Genomic DNA, 16469 nt, shown 5'->3' with positions numbered 1-16469 from the left:
TTCACAGTTTCATGATTATACACAGTGAAACTTTATTGTTGAGTCAACAACTCAGGCAATAATAGTCAGAAATAATAGTCATCTTTTTTAAATTGAACATTTTATTAAAACCTTTAGACAAAATATATTTAAAAATGCATGGTTTTTTTTAGTTTTTTTTTTTAGTGAGAATATGGAGCTCAAACTCGAGGAGGAAAAAACACGGCTCAAAAAACACAGGCTCAAACTGAACAAAAATTTGCAATTTGGTGCAGATACTGATATTTATACAGACAAAATGTAAGATGAAATTCTGATACTTGTAATGTAAATCAATGAGATCTTTATAACAGTGCATATAAATATCAGCTGTCACTCTATATCTGCCAATAATATGTCTTAGTAAGATGAAATTGAAATGCTTATTTTTATAATCAAAGCTCTGCAGTTTTAAAACATACAGTATAATGTAATGTAATACAATGATAATTGAGAGATGAACAAATAAACCTTCCTCAAAAGCCTGATGATCATATTTGACACTCACATTTGAACATGATTTTTATAAAAAATAAATAAAATATGCATAGATCAAGTAAACCTGAGTTGCTTCAGTCCAGTAAGAGTTCATCTTGAAATATTACTAACAATATAAAAGTTATTTTCATTTTCATAAAAATCAGTGCAGATTTCACAGCAGAAGACATGTGAAGCAAGAGCCAAAGTGTACAACGTGTGCGTGTTCAAGTGTACATGAGCACGTTTGTACAACTAAACTATATAAAAAGTATAAACTATCAATCAGACGACAGAAGGCATGTAGTAGATGCAAAGTTTTGATCATGTTGATCATTTTACAGGCCTTAGAAATGTGAGTATCGAATATGGTACATTAGGCTTTAGGGTTAATCATGTTTAAATGTTTTGGTTTTCTTGTTAAAGCTTGTTTTGTACATTGCAATAATATATTATATTGAGCCATTTACAAGCTACAGACTCATATGGTTTAATACCACATTGTTGACAAGGCTGGTAAGCATTTGCCTTGCAAATCAGACATGGGCTGTAGAAGTCGGCCCACAGTCAAGTTACTGTTAAACACATTTGAATAAGACAATGAAGAAAACATCACAACATTTTGCCAATGACAAAACACTTCTTAATCTTAGTTCATGTTACTTGCAACATTTACTAATGCATTATTTTAAAATCAACGGTTGTATGTTAATATTATTATGAACCTGAACCTAACAATGAATAGAACATTAACAGATTATTAAACATATTCTTGGATGTAAATAATCCCTTACTGTAGCAAATGTATTGCTCATTGTTAGGTAATGTTAGTTAATGCATTAACTAATGGGACCTTATTGTACAGTGTTACCAAAACATATAGCATATAACAGTACTTGGTAAATCATACACAGAATCATTCACTGCTTTCTTGAGAACATCCACACAGAAATCACTCGAAAATGTTACGTCACATTGAAAATGACGATTGGTTGTCATGATTGTTTTCAACAACGGTTTTCATAGCCGATACGTACAGGTCAGAGGTCTGCTGAGAGGAGCGTCCCGAGTAAATGTACCGTTTCCCCAGGCACCGCAAGTCCTGCAGGATCTGACAGAAGTGGCTCCTGAATTTAACCCCGATGAAGGCGTACAGAATGGGATTTAAACAGCAGTGAAGGTAAGCTATGCTCCTGCTGATGGACAGTGTCATCAGAGTCAGCTGTTCCTCCTTGCAGGATCTCTCAGTGAACAGTTTACTGATGTAGACGAGGAGCGCCACGTTGTAAGGCAGATGGCAGAGGACAAAAACCGAGACCACGGCCAGAACCACTCGGACCGCCTTGTGCTTATGGAAGGTTTTTGCTTTGAGCAGCGTCGCAATGGTCCACGAGTAGCAGAATATCATGACCATCAACGGCAGCAAGAACCCGATGAGCATCTGCATGCTGGGAATCAGGATCTTCATTAGCATGGCGGTTTGGGGTTTCTCAAAGATGTTGATGCATTCGTTCTGTTCCATCTGGTAATACATGAACGTAGGCGAAGACAAAATGAATGCAAGCAGCCATATGGCCACGCAGATGATGCGGCTGTACGCTCGAGCTTGCGATCGAATCCGGATGGATCGTGTGGCTTTGACGATGGAGATGTAGCGGTCGCCGCTAATGCAGGCTAGCAGGAGCGTGCTACTGTACACGTTAATGCTGTAGGCGGCTCTCAGCAGCTTACAGGCCCACGTGCCCATGCTCCAACTGTACTGTTCGTTGTATATGATCAGCGGAAGGGCCACGACGAAGAGGAGATCCGCCAATGCCACGTTAACCAGGAAGATATCGGTCATGGTTTTGGCTTTCCTGTAGAAGGCGTACGTTACGAGGACCAAAACGTTGCCCACCAGGCCGAGAGCACAGATCAGGGAGTAGATGTACGTTTGGATGATCCCTTCATCCTTGTTGTACCCCGTCAGGTTACAAGGCACTGCTTCGTCGTAATAATTATCATAATAATAAGAAGAGTCTTCATCCATGTCAAAATTCATATCTGTACGATTGACCTTGAGAGGAAAGAGACAGATGGAGTGAAATTAAAAAGAGCATCATGGAAACCACACAGTACTATGACAACTTTTGCATTTCAGACAGAAGCTCGTGCCTTAATTGTTTCGAATGGGCACTTTAAATCTTTACTGTACTTGCATATAACATTAATGTAATAAAAGGCCACTTAAAGAGAGTACACTTTCACGGTTGTTTCTTACACAAGGTCCACTTTGCAATGTCAAATTAAAAGATTTACTTTGAAGTACATTTTAAATCACTGTTTTAATAATCAGTGAATAAAGAAGTACATTGCTGTGTTTACTAACATACATTACATAGAAACTACATACATTTTTTGTTTATTTTAGTTTACCATCAATGCTTGTCTGACATTCGGCACTACACTTTAACCATATTTAGAGAACCGTAGTTGTAATTATGAAATTGCATATAAAGATGTACTTAAGTGGGTCATTTTCATTTAATTGAAATTTACATGCAGTTCACACTTAAGTACAGTTGTAATTATTCAACCCCCATTGCAAATCAGGTTTATTGGCCAAATGTACAGACTTTCAGCTGTTTGCGATGATCAGATCAAACAATAGTAATTGGAATAGCCCAACACAACAAATGTTTCAAGTGGTTTCCCCAAATTCAACTTTTAATGACTTCTGCAGTCTCAAAATGAATCATGCTTCACCAGTTGGATTATTGCTTTTATCTCTGAGCGTTATTGGGACCTCGTACCTTCCTGCCAAATGTGGATTATTTGATCTCCTGCAACCTTCTGGTAAAGGTGGGGGTATCATTGTGTTGCATAATCAACAATACAGTATGAGTACTGTGGCTGTTTCTCGGGTTAATACATTCGAATGTCTTGTTCTGAGTGTCTCTGTGCCCCTCACTACTACATTGCTACAAGTCTACAGGCCTCCAAAGACAAATAAAGACTTTTTATCAGAACTTGGGTGATTTTAATATCCACATGGACAAAAAAGACTAACAAACGACTTTTTGTCTATATTGGAGATGATTTGAACCAGCTCATGGACTGTCCTACACATAAGACAGGCCGCACTATAGACTTTAGGATTTCTAATGGTTCATTTGTGTCCCAGTTGTCCACCTCTGATTTAGGGCTGTCTGATCATCTGCCTATCTTTTTTAATATGGAACTGCTTGACACAAACATTTCCTAGATCTATTGAGCCCTCTGATTTCACTGATTTTATTGACTCTTCTTTAAGTTGTTTTCCTGTATCTGATGCATTGGAGGACAAAGTTTCTATGTTAAATTCTGTTCTCTTGACTGGCCTGAACTCATTTGCTCCTTTAAAATCTCGATCTGTTTCCTTTGTACGTTCTGCTCTCGGGTATAATGACGACCTGCGTGCAATGAAGACATCTTGTCATAAAATGGAGCGTAGGTTGCGTGTGTCTGGCCTGACTGTTCATCACCAAGCCTGGAAAGACCACTTACTGGAATATAAGGTTGAGATTGTATCGGCGAGGTCTGATTACTTTTCACAGATAATTGTAAATAATCAAAGAATAGTTTCATTGCATTAACACGCTGCTCAAATGTTACAGTCTCTCTAATGTCCCTGCTTCAACTCACCTTTCTTGATTTCTTCAGCTCGGAGATTGAGTGTATTTGTAAATGCATTATCACTATTACTACTTCATCTGTTTCTTCTTTAAATATTTCAGATTTTTCTGGTAGCTCTCTTTCAAATGTCTCCACACTGGACTTTCATTCTCTTAGCAATGAGATTTCACAAATGAAAGCTGCCACTTCCATTGTTGATCCTATACCGACTTGTCTGTTTCAATCATGTTTTGCTTCCTTGGCCCTTCAATCTGGCTTCCGTAAAGTCCACCGCACTGAAACTGCATTAGTTGAGGTATGATTTGACAAAATGATTATGATCGGATCACAAATGATTTGTTAATTGCTTTGTACTCTGGTTGTCTTTCAATTTTGACTCTCCTTGATCTCAGGGCCGCTTTTGACACTGTAGATCACTCTTTTTTGATCATCCGTTTAGAGACTGTCTTTGGTGTTTCTGATACTGCACTAAACTGGTTTAAGTCATACCTTTCAGATCGAAAGCAGTTTGTTACTATGGGTGGTTGCAGGTCTGAGGTTGGTGTGGTGAAATCTGGTGTTCCTCAGGGATCAATTCTGGGCCCTTTACTCTTCTGCATCTACATTTGGTCACTTGGTCAACTTTTAAGATTGGTCTTAACTTTCATTCTTATGCAGATGACACCCAGATTTACATACATTCAAAACCTGATGATAATATGGCAGTTGCCTTTCGGTCTCAATGTAGATTTTTTTTTTTTTTAATCGATGTCTCAAAATTTTCTTTGTCTAAACAGTGATAAGACTGAGGTTCATTGGTTCACCCCACCAGCTGACGTAAAGCTGGGTCTTTAACTTTAAATGTGGATGGCTCAATCTTAGAGTTCCAAGCGATATATAAAAAATTAGATAAAAATAGGGGGGTGATATTTGATATTAATTTAACATTTGATCCTCATTTACAGAATACTGTCAAAACATATTTTTTTCACCTTAGAAACATTGCCAGACTGTGTCCTATGTTGTCATTTGGGTGGCTGAAAAGTTAATTAACATTATTCTATATTATTGCACTGATTATGGCAATGCTCTTCTGGCTGGGGTTTCAAAAGCTAAAAGTTTGTAAAAAAAATCTGCCATCAGAATCCTGACTAGGACCAGGACAAGTGATCATCACATCACTCCTATTTTGGAGTCCTTACACTGGCTTCGTGTTGATTTTAAAATTCTCATGCTTACCTACAGTATAAGGCTTTGCATGGTATCTGTCAGAACTCTTAATCTCCGAAGCTGGTCATTTAAGTGTCCCACCAACTCGTTTAAGATATATGGATGATATGACTTTCTCTTAATTTGCTCCAAAATTATGGAGCTCTCTGCCCTCTGATACTTTTTTATGGCTTTTATTTGATTACTTCTAACTATTTTTGGTATACTATTTTTATTGAATTGTTTTGATAACATATTATATTAACAATACTTATTTTTGTATTGTATATATGAATGTACTTCACTTTTATGAATGCATTTCTTTTATATTATTGTATTTCTTATATTTTTCTTATTTTTGTGAAGAGCTTTGAGATGTGACTTTTAAAGGCGCTATAGAATATTAAAGTTTATTATTATTATTATTATTATTATATTATAACAGCAAAAGGGTGTACTTTTGTAATTACTACTTAGTAATAAAAATGCTTGCCATGAAGGGGTCGAATAATTTTGAGACTGCAGAATTCATTAAAAGTTTCATTTTCAGATGAATTTGGGGAAATCACTTGAAACATTATAGAGAACAGTACATTATTTCCGTAGTACGGTACTTTTACGTTTACTACCATAGTACTATTTAAAGTACAGTAAACTTTTTACACGAGGGATAACACATTTTGCCTAATTGCGTGTGAGAGGGAAGCTATGCAAATATTTCTGCATCATGTTTGCATCTGTATAGATATCAGATAAGATAATGACACCACAGTCATAATTACGAAAAATGAAAGATGTTTGTGTCCTTGTTTAAAATGTGTCTTGTTTAAGGAGCATATCAGAAATACACAGTACTACAGGTATATTTATGCACATTCTGAATGCTACTTCTTCTTTTTAAGTAAAACATTTTACGTTTTAAGTAATACTCACTCCAACTTGTTCATTAAAACATAGTAATAAAGGGGAAATTAAGTATTCGTTTTGTTAAGAAACCCATGCCCAAGGACAATTTATCCCAAAGTACAGTATTTAAGCATAAAGCATAGCCAGAAATTGCTGTTTAAAAGACAACAAATATTCACTTATATTATCGATTTAACTGCACTGACACTATCAGATGAGAATGACACTAACTTTGCAACATCGACATTGTTATTGAACTAACTTGAGCTGAATTATGCTCTATCGTTTTCTGTAGAGCTGCTGTACAGCAGTTTTTATTAATAATTGATGAATTGTAAAACATTAACACAGTTTTTTTCCCTGTGTATTAATGTGAAGCTGCTTTGATACTATATGAACTGCTATATAAATATGTCCAAACTTTCATTTGAATAAAAGCACATTTTCCCCACATTCCTAATAGCACATTTGTGTATAATCTACTGTGAACAAATACACTTTTATCAAATGAATGTCTGTGTTTAAAAAACTGTACCTCAAAGCGGCCTCTTCTTTAAAGTTCTTCTGACTGATTTGAGATGAGAGGAATAATTCACGACCAGTTGAACTGTGATGCACCTGCTTCAGTGTTGAGTTCCCCTTGCCTTTCCTTTATGTTTGTATAGACCGGCCCATATGTGAGATCATGTGGTATTGTCACAAACACAGCTTTGATAAAATGTCTCAGTTGTTTCCATGGTTCTGCTATCTGATAAAGCTTCTTTTTTATGTCATTTTCTTCCACCTACACCAATGAGAAAGTTAATTTGACTTTTAAGCCCACATGGAAAGCTTTGATCTCTGAAATGTATTTGCAAGTCTGTCATATTACACTGCTACTGTAATCTCTATAAGTAGACAATGCCAGTGTTATTTTAGTATCATTGAGATATTTTTTATTAATATTTTGAATGTTTTACAATTTTCATTTTGTTGTTGTTTTATTTTATTTTTAAATATAAAAAAAATATGTACTGTGGCACGAGCAGCAAATGACAGACACAGTGGGAGTGATGTCAGGTGGTGTATTTATTAAAGTAAATAAACATAAAATGTCCAAAAATGGGGGAAATAAAGTGTTAAAACAAAAGGCGATCTGGTGTCCTCATCGTGGCAGGGAATTGTGAAGGATGGGTAGTGAACAGATGGGATGAGTCCAGGTAAAGTCTGTGTTACGTCCCTAAAGTCGCTAAGGGCATGAGGAAACACAACATAAAATAAATTAATATTTTCCCAGATCGTTTTAACCCAGGTACGTGTTTAAGGCGCTGGTGCAAAAGAACACAGGAACAAAATGGAGTTTAAATTGAAGAACAATAATACATTTATTCACAATATGATAACTCAAAGACTAACAAAAATACCATACCCAGGGAGAAGGAACCTGAGCGGGGCTAAATCAAATAAATAAATAAAACAAAACCCACAGTATAACTATCTCCCCTTCCCAATAAGCTACTAATTCAAAAAGAAAAGATACAAAAAACATCTTCGACGTTCAACACGCCCTACCTAAACTATACTACTTAAAACTCAAAACATACAATAGTGGCACCCGCTCCTTACCTAATGTTTTAACAACGTGTTTCCCTAGAGATGTTGCAAAAAATGGAAGTCACGTGACATGCTTCCCTGGTCACTACTCCCTGGTCGGCTGTAAACCAAAGAAAACATAAAGACCTAAAGTTTTTACATGCTTAGAAAACAACAAATCACTGAGAGAAAACAAACTGTTAATTAAAACAATTGAAAAGATTAAACAAAGAATCAGAAAACAAAAACAAAACACATCAACAACCCAGCGTGGCCAAACAAAACGAATCAACTCCCTCCTTCTCTCTCCCCCGCTTCCGGTCTGCGTCACTTTTATAACAGGGATGACCATTCAGGTGTAACTGTTGAAATGATGATTGACAGCCAACAGCACCGCCCTAAGAGAGAGAGGATAGCGGAGAAAGTGAAAGTAAAATAAAAAAACAACCGAACACCATATCATCTGAGCACGTAACATCCCCACCCTAAAAAAAACAAACATGATATTATGTTTGTCATACAATATCCACAAACAAACAAACAAACAAACAAAAAAATTGTAAATCCTTGAAAGCGTATCGGCTACTACGTTCTCAGAGCTTCGCTTGTGCCGAATTTCAATGTTGTAATTTTGGACTATCAGAGCCCACCATTAACCTTTGATTCTGATTATACATTCGGCACAGGAAGGTTAAGGGATTATGGTCAGTGTACACGATCACTGGATATGCCGTAGATCCAACATAAACTTCAAAATTCTGGAGTGCCAATAGCTAAGCTAGAGCCTCTTTTTCAATGGTTGAATAGTTGACCTGGTGCTTGTTAAATTTCTTTGAAAAATAACAAATGGGATGATCAACTCGTCTCACCTTTTTGTTTCATAGACTATAAGTTACATAAAAAGGGGAATTCACTTTTGCCAATAGTTGTGTTAAAAATAACTAAGAGTCTCAATAAGGGAGTGAAAACAAATAGTATATATTGAAACTGAATGATACCAATAAGATACCAATAAAAATACTGATGAAACCCAAGACAGCATTACAAATACCAAGCTCAATACTGGAAACAAACAAATAAACAAATCAAACCCAAAATAATAAAGTCTTGCTACAGACAATATGGCTTTTTCTTGATGGAATACCCAGGATAATGTAACAATACTCCCCAAACCACTGCAACACAAATAAACAAAAACAGGCAAAATGAGGTACGGAAGGTGTAACTGCAGTATGAGAAAAGAAATACAGTCTGTAATGCAAATCTTCTTATCTGAATGTTGTAGAAAGTCCCAGTCTTTGCAATGTCCCAGCGGGCAGTGAAGATATTCAATAACTTCAAATAATTCCACTGGAAAATAATTTCTCTTTCACGGTTTCCACAAGCTTTCGTTGTTTCTCCAATATCTTATAGGTAGGGCTGTCAGGGTGAGGTGGTATTGGTATTGCTCTTTCAAGAGGAACCTTGAGAGGACGCCCAAGAGTAATCTCTGCTGGAGTACATCCTGTACTTTCTTGCCAAGTGGAGTTTATGGCAAATCTGAATTCTGGAAACCATCACCATCTGGATCACCATCTGGATCTGGAAAGATGGTGATCTTTCACATAAGATGCCATCATCGTTTTCAGAGTACGGTTGATCTGCTCAGTCAGAAGCGGTGGTCAGCTTTTGAACTACTCCCCATTGTTGATAGACTGAGAAGACGAGATGTAAATTGAGCCCCTCAATCGGACACAAGGTAGACAGGGGTACCCCAGCGAGTAAAGATCTCCTTAACCAAGATACTTGCCACTTGTGATGCTTTAGCTGTCTGCATTGGGAACATTTCCACCCATTTGGAGCAGTAGTCCACCACCACAAATAGATATTCATCTTGTTTAGTACCTCTGGGAAATGGTCCCATAAAATCTACACCCAGCATATGCCCAGGCTCCACCAACTGGGGTTGACTGTAACTGTCCAGACAATTTAGTGATTGAGGGTTTGTATTGTTTGCATTCTTGGCAGTCTCTACAATATTTCCAGACATCTTTCTGTATACTAGGACTATCGTGAGCAAACTTCAAAATTTCCTCCCAGAAACGTGTCGGAATGACTAACTGAAACTAATGTCCCTGCTGCTGGCTTGGTACACTATTTTCAATGGTGTAATGTATTTTTGAAAGGACACAGCCAATTTGAGGTGATATTACCAGATTGCGGCATGTTCATTGATCTTTAGTAGATATTACAAAGTAGTTTGAGTCACATGTTTATATTGTTCTATTGTGGTATTTGAACAAGAGATATATTTGTCTTTGAATATCTGTGAACGTGCAGGAGTGAGGCACTTTGGGAACAGCTGGGAAGGGACCTTTGACCCTAGAAGTCAGAGTGCATCTAAATTGGATGGTCCTAGTGTCGACTAGAAACGTCTGCTCCTTATTTGGACCGAAAAAAGAAACCTCTTGATAAGACCTTGAAACCAGTATAAAAGGCTGCCCAGCTCTTCCTGACTTTTGGCTCACTCACCATATAGCGTAACTCCTATGTGGCGACTGGGCCTTCTTGCAGGAATAAATACTTTTAAAAGACTATTTGATTCAGAGTGTCTCAGGCGAGACACTCCTTTTCAGACACTCTTATGCTTTTCCATGTAGTAATCTGGATGCATATGCTACAACATGTTCCTCGCCTTCATACTCCTGGGTCAACACGGCTCCGAGATCCACTTGGCTAGCATCGGTCTGAACTCTGAATGGTCTGTAGAATTCAGGAGGACTCAACACTGGAGCTCTGGTAAGTGATTGCTTTATGTCGTCAAAAGATTTCTGACACTCAAGTTTAGGCCAGACCCAGTTTCATTTCAAGGCATGCAAAGGTGCGGCTCTCTCAGCGAAACCAGGGATGAATCGCTGATACCGTCCAGCTAGGCCAAGAAATCTCTGTACATCTTTGAGTGTCTGAGGGGTTGGGAACTCCCTCACAGCTCTCACCTTTTCGGGATCCGTCTTCACACCTTATCTCTGAAGGGATCTCTGAACCAGGTTGCATTTCTTGAGGTCAAGCGTTCAAACTTGCTTTCTGAAGACAGCTGAAGACTTGTGAGAGGTGTTCTAGATGTTCTTCTTCACCCTTAGAATAAACAGCAATGTTGTCTACGTAGACGAAACAGCACTCCCCTTTTAATTCTTTCAACACAAACTCCATCAACCTTTGGAAAGAGGCAGTGGAGTTTTTCAGACCAAAAGAAAGACGGAGGAATTCATAAAACCCTGAGGATGTAACGAATGCTGTCTTTGAAATACTGACTGAATCCATATCCATCTGTATCCACTTTTGTATCCACTTTTCAGATCCAAGGTGCTGAACACTGTGGCTTCATGCAGTGATTCTAGGATCTCTAGGATTTGAGGCATTGGATGGCAGTCCAGGTAAGTCTTTGCATTTAGACGGCTGTGGTCAATACAGAATCATGTACTTCCTTCTTTCTTTGGCACCAGCACTACAGGAGAGGCCCAAGGAGAGACAGATGGACAAATAATACCTTTAGCCAGCATCTCTTGAACTTTCATGATCTATAATCTGTTGTCTTTCTCTTGAAACCCGATACAGCCTTTTCCTGATGGGAACTTCATTATGTGTGATGATGGAATGCCTCACAATCTTAATATGCCCAATGGCAGTGGTGCACACCGTTGGCCATTCTCTCATGACCCCTTGCCACAAAACCTTATACTCGTTGGTGGTGTCAGCTGCTTGCACAAGTTGATGGATCAACTGGTTAGTCTCTATGGTGTCTGGAGGAAGAGGTACGGCAAGGTAAAAGTTTAGGCGAGGTGGGCAACATGATTCTTTGGTAACAAATGGATAGACTTGATCTTTGTCATCTGAAGCTGTGGGTAGGATATACTGAGATCTAGAGAAATCCAAAATGATCCCAGAAAACATCAAAAACTCCATTCCCAAAATGAGAGGGAATGTCAAATCAGAATCCTTCATCACATATAAAGTGACCATGAACTTTTGTCCAAACACCTCACACTCCCAGTCTGAATGTCCTAATGCAGTCTGAACTTGTCTATTTGCTAGTAAAAACATCTGTCCTCCACTAGATTTCAACTTCTGCTTAGACTCCAACTGCCTCCAACAGGACTCTTGGATCAAGGAGCATGTACTCCCAGTGTCAAGCATATCATGGAAATATCGGCCATGTAGAAGAACAGCCAGGGTAAGCATCCTCATCTCTTGTTTACTGGGCTGGGTAACAAATGGTTCAGACTGTATGTTATTACTACTTGCCATTGATGGATGGAAATTGTACGTGCTGATTCTTTTTCCTTTGGGATTCTGAATTTATGCTGCTCCAATATTTTTTTGATTCCTCAAAGTCCCTTTCAATCTGGGTTTCTAATCCTTACCAGTTCACCCACACTCTTCACTGTTCCTCGAAGCAAACTGGCTAGCCTTGGGTTGCAGTTCCTTAGGATAGCTTGGATGACTTCCTTTTCAGGCATGTCCCTCCTATATCTGAGACACAAAGCACGATACTGGAAGGCAAAGTCACGGATACTACACGGCGTAATCTAACACAGGTAAGAAGTAGATATCATCACAACTCTCTTTTCTCCTCTAAAGCCCCATTACAGAGTCATCTGTGAGCTTCTCTGCGAGCTTCTCAGCAAACATCCTTAAACACAATGTGATTCCAGCCTTTTTTCACCCTCATTCAACCCATTCCATCACCATGCTTCCATCTCTCTTTCTCTATGCTACCTGCAAACTTAAAACCATTTCCTCTCTTTGTTGCTCTCTTGAGGCCAGGATGCACAATTTCACCCCTGTAACAGGATAACTGTTGCACACGGATAACATTAAAAACATACTTTTGTATCAGGTTAAACTTTGATTAGTCACTCAAACCTTTATCTAAACCTCTCACCACTGGTTGCGCATATGCGCCATGTTTTGTCGTTTTTTTTAACACTTTTTACTCATGTTTGTAGTTCCTCCTCCAAAGCGCAGTGGGTTGTGGGTAATATTAGACTTTAGAGTGTGCACGGATCCACACTTCGAAAAACCACCGGAAATAGTAGACCATCCGGGGACTTCTGGCATACTCTTTTCAACATACTATGCTTTGGGACACACTTATTTTAATCTCACATACTGTTTAGGAAGGATAGTATGGACATTGAGACACAGGGCTAGCTTCACACGCCGCCAATTCTCCTCTTCAGCGCCCCTCCTCTCCAATCACACCCACAACCCACCCACAGGAACCTGGCGAAGGGCGGCGAGTTAAGGGACGGGGTGGCGCTGATTGCAAGGGAGAGGCAGCCGTTCCGTCAAACTACATCGTTTTTATAAAAAAATTGAAAGTTTTAGTTATTTTAGTACATCAAGTTAAACTAAATGTTTAAATAAGTTTTATCTTTTATTTTATTTCATTTCAGTTAACATTTTTTTTTTATTTCAAGCAACACATTTTTTTTATGGTTTTAGTTTTAGTTTCAGTTTTAGTATTAACTCTAATAACCCTGGAGGAGACATGGATCAGCTGACCTCAACAAACACCTTTCAAAACTTTGTACAGGGATACATATGAAGAGTTCAGATGCAAAAGCCTCTAAATGCCATCTGAAATTTTCTTATAGAATGATCATTTTTATCAAGCTCGTATATTTAAATTCAATAATTTCACTTAAATGGCAATGAAGATTACCTATTAATTGTCATTTAAGTGAAATTACTGAACTTAAATATACGAGCTTGATAAAAATGATCATTCTATAAGAAAATTTCAGATGGCATTTAGAGGCTTTTGCATCTGAACTCTTCATATATTGTTATATTATATTATATTATATTATATTATATTATATTATATTATATTATATTATATTATACAGAGAAACAATGGCAGCATTTAAAAATCACATACTTTACTATACAGTAGACGAAAAACAGTAGCTGTGCACATCTCAGCCTGCCTGACAGACATTTCTTGCTGGATGAAGGACCATCACCTTACAACTCACCCTTCCTAAGACAGAGCTGCTTGTGGTCTCAGCCATCCCAACACTTCAGCACAACTTCTCCATTCAGTAAGGTTCATCATCCATAACTCCTTCCAGGACAACCAGGAATCTTGGAGTTGTTATTGATGATCAGCTAAGCTTCACAGACCATATTATTACAACGGCCCGGTACTGCAGATTTGCTTTATACAACATCAGGAAAATCAGACCCTTCCTATCAGAGCAAGCTACACAACTTCGTGTCCAAGCTCTTGTTCTATCCAGACTGGATTATTGCAATGCTGTCTTAGCTGGCCTTCCGGCATGTACTATTAGGCCTTTGCAACTGATCCAGAATGCAACAGCGAGGGTGGTCTTCAACGAGCCGAAGAAAGCCCACGTTACACCTCTCGTCATCAGTTTGCACTGACTGCCAATAGCCTCTCGCATCAAATTCAAGGCACTGATGTTTGCCTACAAGACAACCACTGGGTCTGCACCAATATACCTAAACTTGCTAGTTCAGACTTAAGAAGCTTGCATTCTGCAAGTGAAAGACGGCTTGTTGTGCCATCATCCCATAGAGGCACAAAATCACTCACACAGACCTTTCCCTGGACTGTTCCCTGCTGGAGGAATGACCTGTCTATCTCAATTTGTGCAGCTGAGTCTTTATCCATTTTAAAAAAATGTCTAAAGAAACAACTTTTTCGTCAGCACCTGACCAATTAATACTAGTACTTGCCAATTCTATTCTATTTGTTTAAAAAAAAAAAAAAAAAAAAAAAAAAGCTGTTTTAACTGTACTAGACTAACTGAGACTTGTTACAGCACTTGTATACTGTTGCCCTCTTGCTGGTCTGATTGCTTCTATTGTTCTCCTCAGTTGTAAGTCACTTTGGATAAAAGCATCTGTTAAATGATTAAATGTTCAATGTAAATGTCATAAAAGAGTAGGTGAAAAGTACCTGGATGACCTACTGCTTCCGGACAGATTCTGAAGTGTGCATCCGATTACTGTCCCATGAGGCGACAGGAGAGGATTTGTGAATGGCAGTGAAGCAATGCAACTGACGCTGGTGTGACGAGTTCTCATGCTCGTGAGACTAAAATGTGACCAGATTTCTCATCGAGTGAAAAGCTGTCTCGCGATATCGCCATGACGGAGCGTGTGGGTGAAATCAACAGAATATGCCACCGCTACATTTACATTACATTAGGCTTGTTTGAGATGAGCAAAATCTTTGCAGAACCGATCACCGGTTATCAGCGCGAGATGCATGCCGGTTAGAAATGTGTCCGAGTGCGGTCCGCCTTGCTCTGATGTCATGCTGACTGTCAAAAATCTCTCGCGAGCGCAAGGCGGACGTGTCGGATTCTGCAGTCAAGCGCAGTTGCTCTCCACTGACTGCGCTGATCAAAAGCACAATGGGAAACGACACAGCTTAATGCTCATTGTTTTAAACAACTGTGATGTATTGTTCTCTTTTAAAATGTTTGATTTTAAAACTCTGATATCATGTTTTATGTGTATAAATTATGTGCGAATATTCCCAAACTATCTGACAGTGCGATCTCTTTGGGTTATGCAATTCAATTTTTATAAAAAAAATTTAATAAATAAAAACACATAGCCTATGTCTGTATTAAAGAAAGAAAAAAGATTGATAAACATGTATTTGGAATGGAATTAAATAACAAGTACTTTGGGTGTCTTGTTCAATTTATTTATTTTCATATAAAAGCAACAGAACTTGAATTACATCCAGTTTATTAGCAACACTATGCACGAGCGTCAATCCCGCGATATCCATCTTTGATCTCATCTGTGTCTGATCCACTATGAGAAGAGAGAACTGTCCGGCTTGCCTGCGCTTTTTTCACTCCTCCTCTCACTGCAGCCGCCTACTCTCGCATACATTTCAGGCGAGGCAAGCGCATCTCAAACAAGCCTATTACGGTGCCCATCGCGTCACTGCCTGCACTGTCGTTTTGCTGTTTTTATCAAAATAAAAACCAATGTAATCTATTGTAAACGTCTGCTCTGCTCATCCAGCGCGAGTTGCAGTCCACACACAGTACAGTGCAGCAGGAGTACAGTTCACGGATCGCGTGATGAGAGACGAGATGATTCATTGCGCAACAGAGCCTAAGCATCTGATAAATGTCTTATCTTGTATAATGCGCGCTCAGCACCGCTGCTCGCTACACACAATCCGAAAGTGAAAGTAAAACAAGTGCGCAAATTATGCTGAATAGTATACAATAGACTATCTCCCAATATCAGACCCATCTCTGGACTGTGTAATTGTGGCTCTGGTCTCTGTTTTGGTCTCTGTTTGCACTTTGAATATTGAGAGAGCACTTTGAACTTGCACTTATTGTTTGCACTTAAAAAAAACTGTTATTTATTTTTGTTATTTATACTGTATTTTATTAATAAACTGTTTTTTTTTTCTATGTTCAATTTGTGGAAGAGTTTAAATACAAGGTCACACACAGCCTCAATAAGAAGATCTGCAAGCTCATTATTCATGTACAGTAAGGCCTGAAGAGACTCATGTGAAATCATATGATCTATATTTTAAATCATATAATATAAAATAAATTATTAGTTAAAACATTTCAAAATGCACATGCAGACTATTTTTCCAG

At 38.3% G+C, this 16469-nt stretch overlaps 1 protein-coding gene and 1 long non-coding RNA gene across 2 annotated transcripts; both read right to left on the bottom strand.

Moving 5' to 3' along the window:
- Nucleotides 1–1127: 1127 nt before the first annotated feature.
- On the bottom strand, nt 1128–6934 carry ccr6b (chemokine (C-C motif) receptor 6b). Its single transcript, XM_082143002.1, has 2 exons — nt 6779–6934; nt 1128–2551 (listed from the first exon to the last, which is right to left on the bottom strand). Exon 2 carries the CDS (start codon nt 2534–2536, stop codon nt 1466–1468), a length of 1071 nt encoding a protein of 356 aa, XP_081999128.1. The 5' UTR covers nt 2537–2551; nt 6779–6934; the 3' UTR covers nt 1128–1465.
- A 359-nt stretch (nt 6935–7293) lies between these two features.
- On the bottom strand, nt 7294–15248 carry LOC309478601. Its single transcript, XR_014199053.1, has 2 exons — nt 14783–15248; nt 7294–8213 (listed from the first exon to the last, which is right to left on the bottom strand). It is a non-coding gene; the product is annotated as an uncharacterized lncRNA (long non-coding RNA).
- Between the last annotated feature and the right edge of the window lie 1221 nt (nt 15249–16469).

The sequence above is a fragment of the Leuciscus leuciscus genome (assembly GCF_965113295.1).
Source record: "Leuciscus leuciscus genome assembly, chromosome: 17".
Classification (NCBI taxonomy): domain Eukaryota; kingdom Metazoa; phylum Chordata; class Actinopteri; order Cypriniformes; family Leuciscidae; genus Leuciscus; species Leuciscus leuciscus.
Note: the sequence above shows the minus strand (reverse complement) of the source record. Positions and strands in the feature narration are given on the sequence as shown.

What these genes read in the sequence shown, in the direction of transcription:
- ccr6b (XM_082143002.1), bottom strand. Translation starts at nt 2,536, where the DNA reads ATGAATTTTGACATGGATGAAGACTCTTCTTATTATTATGATAATTAT.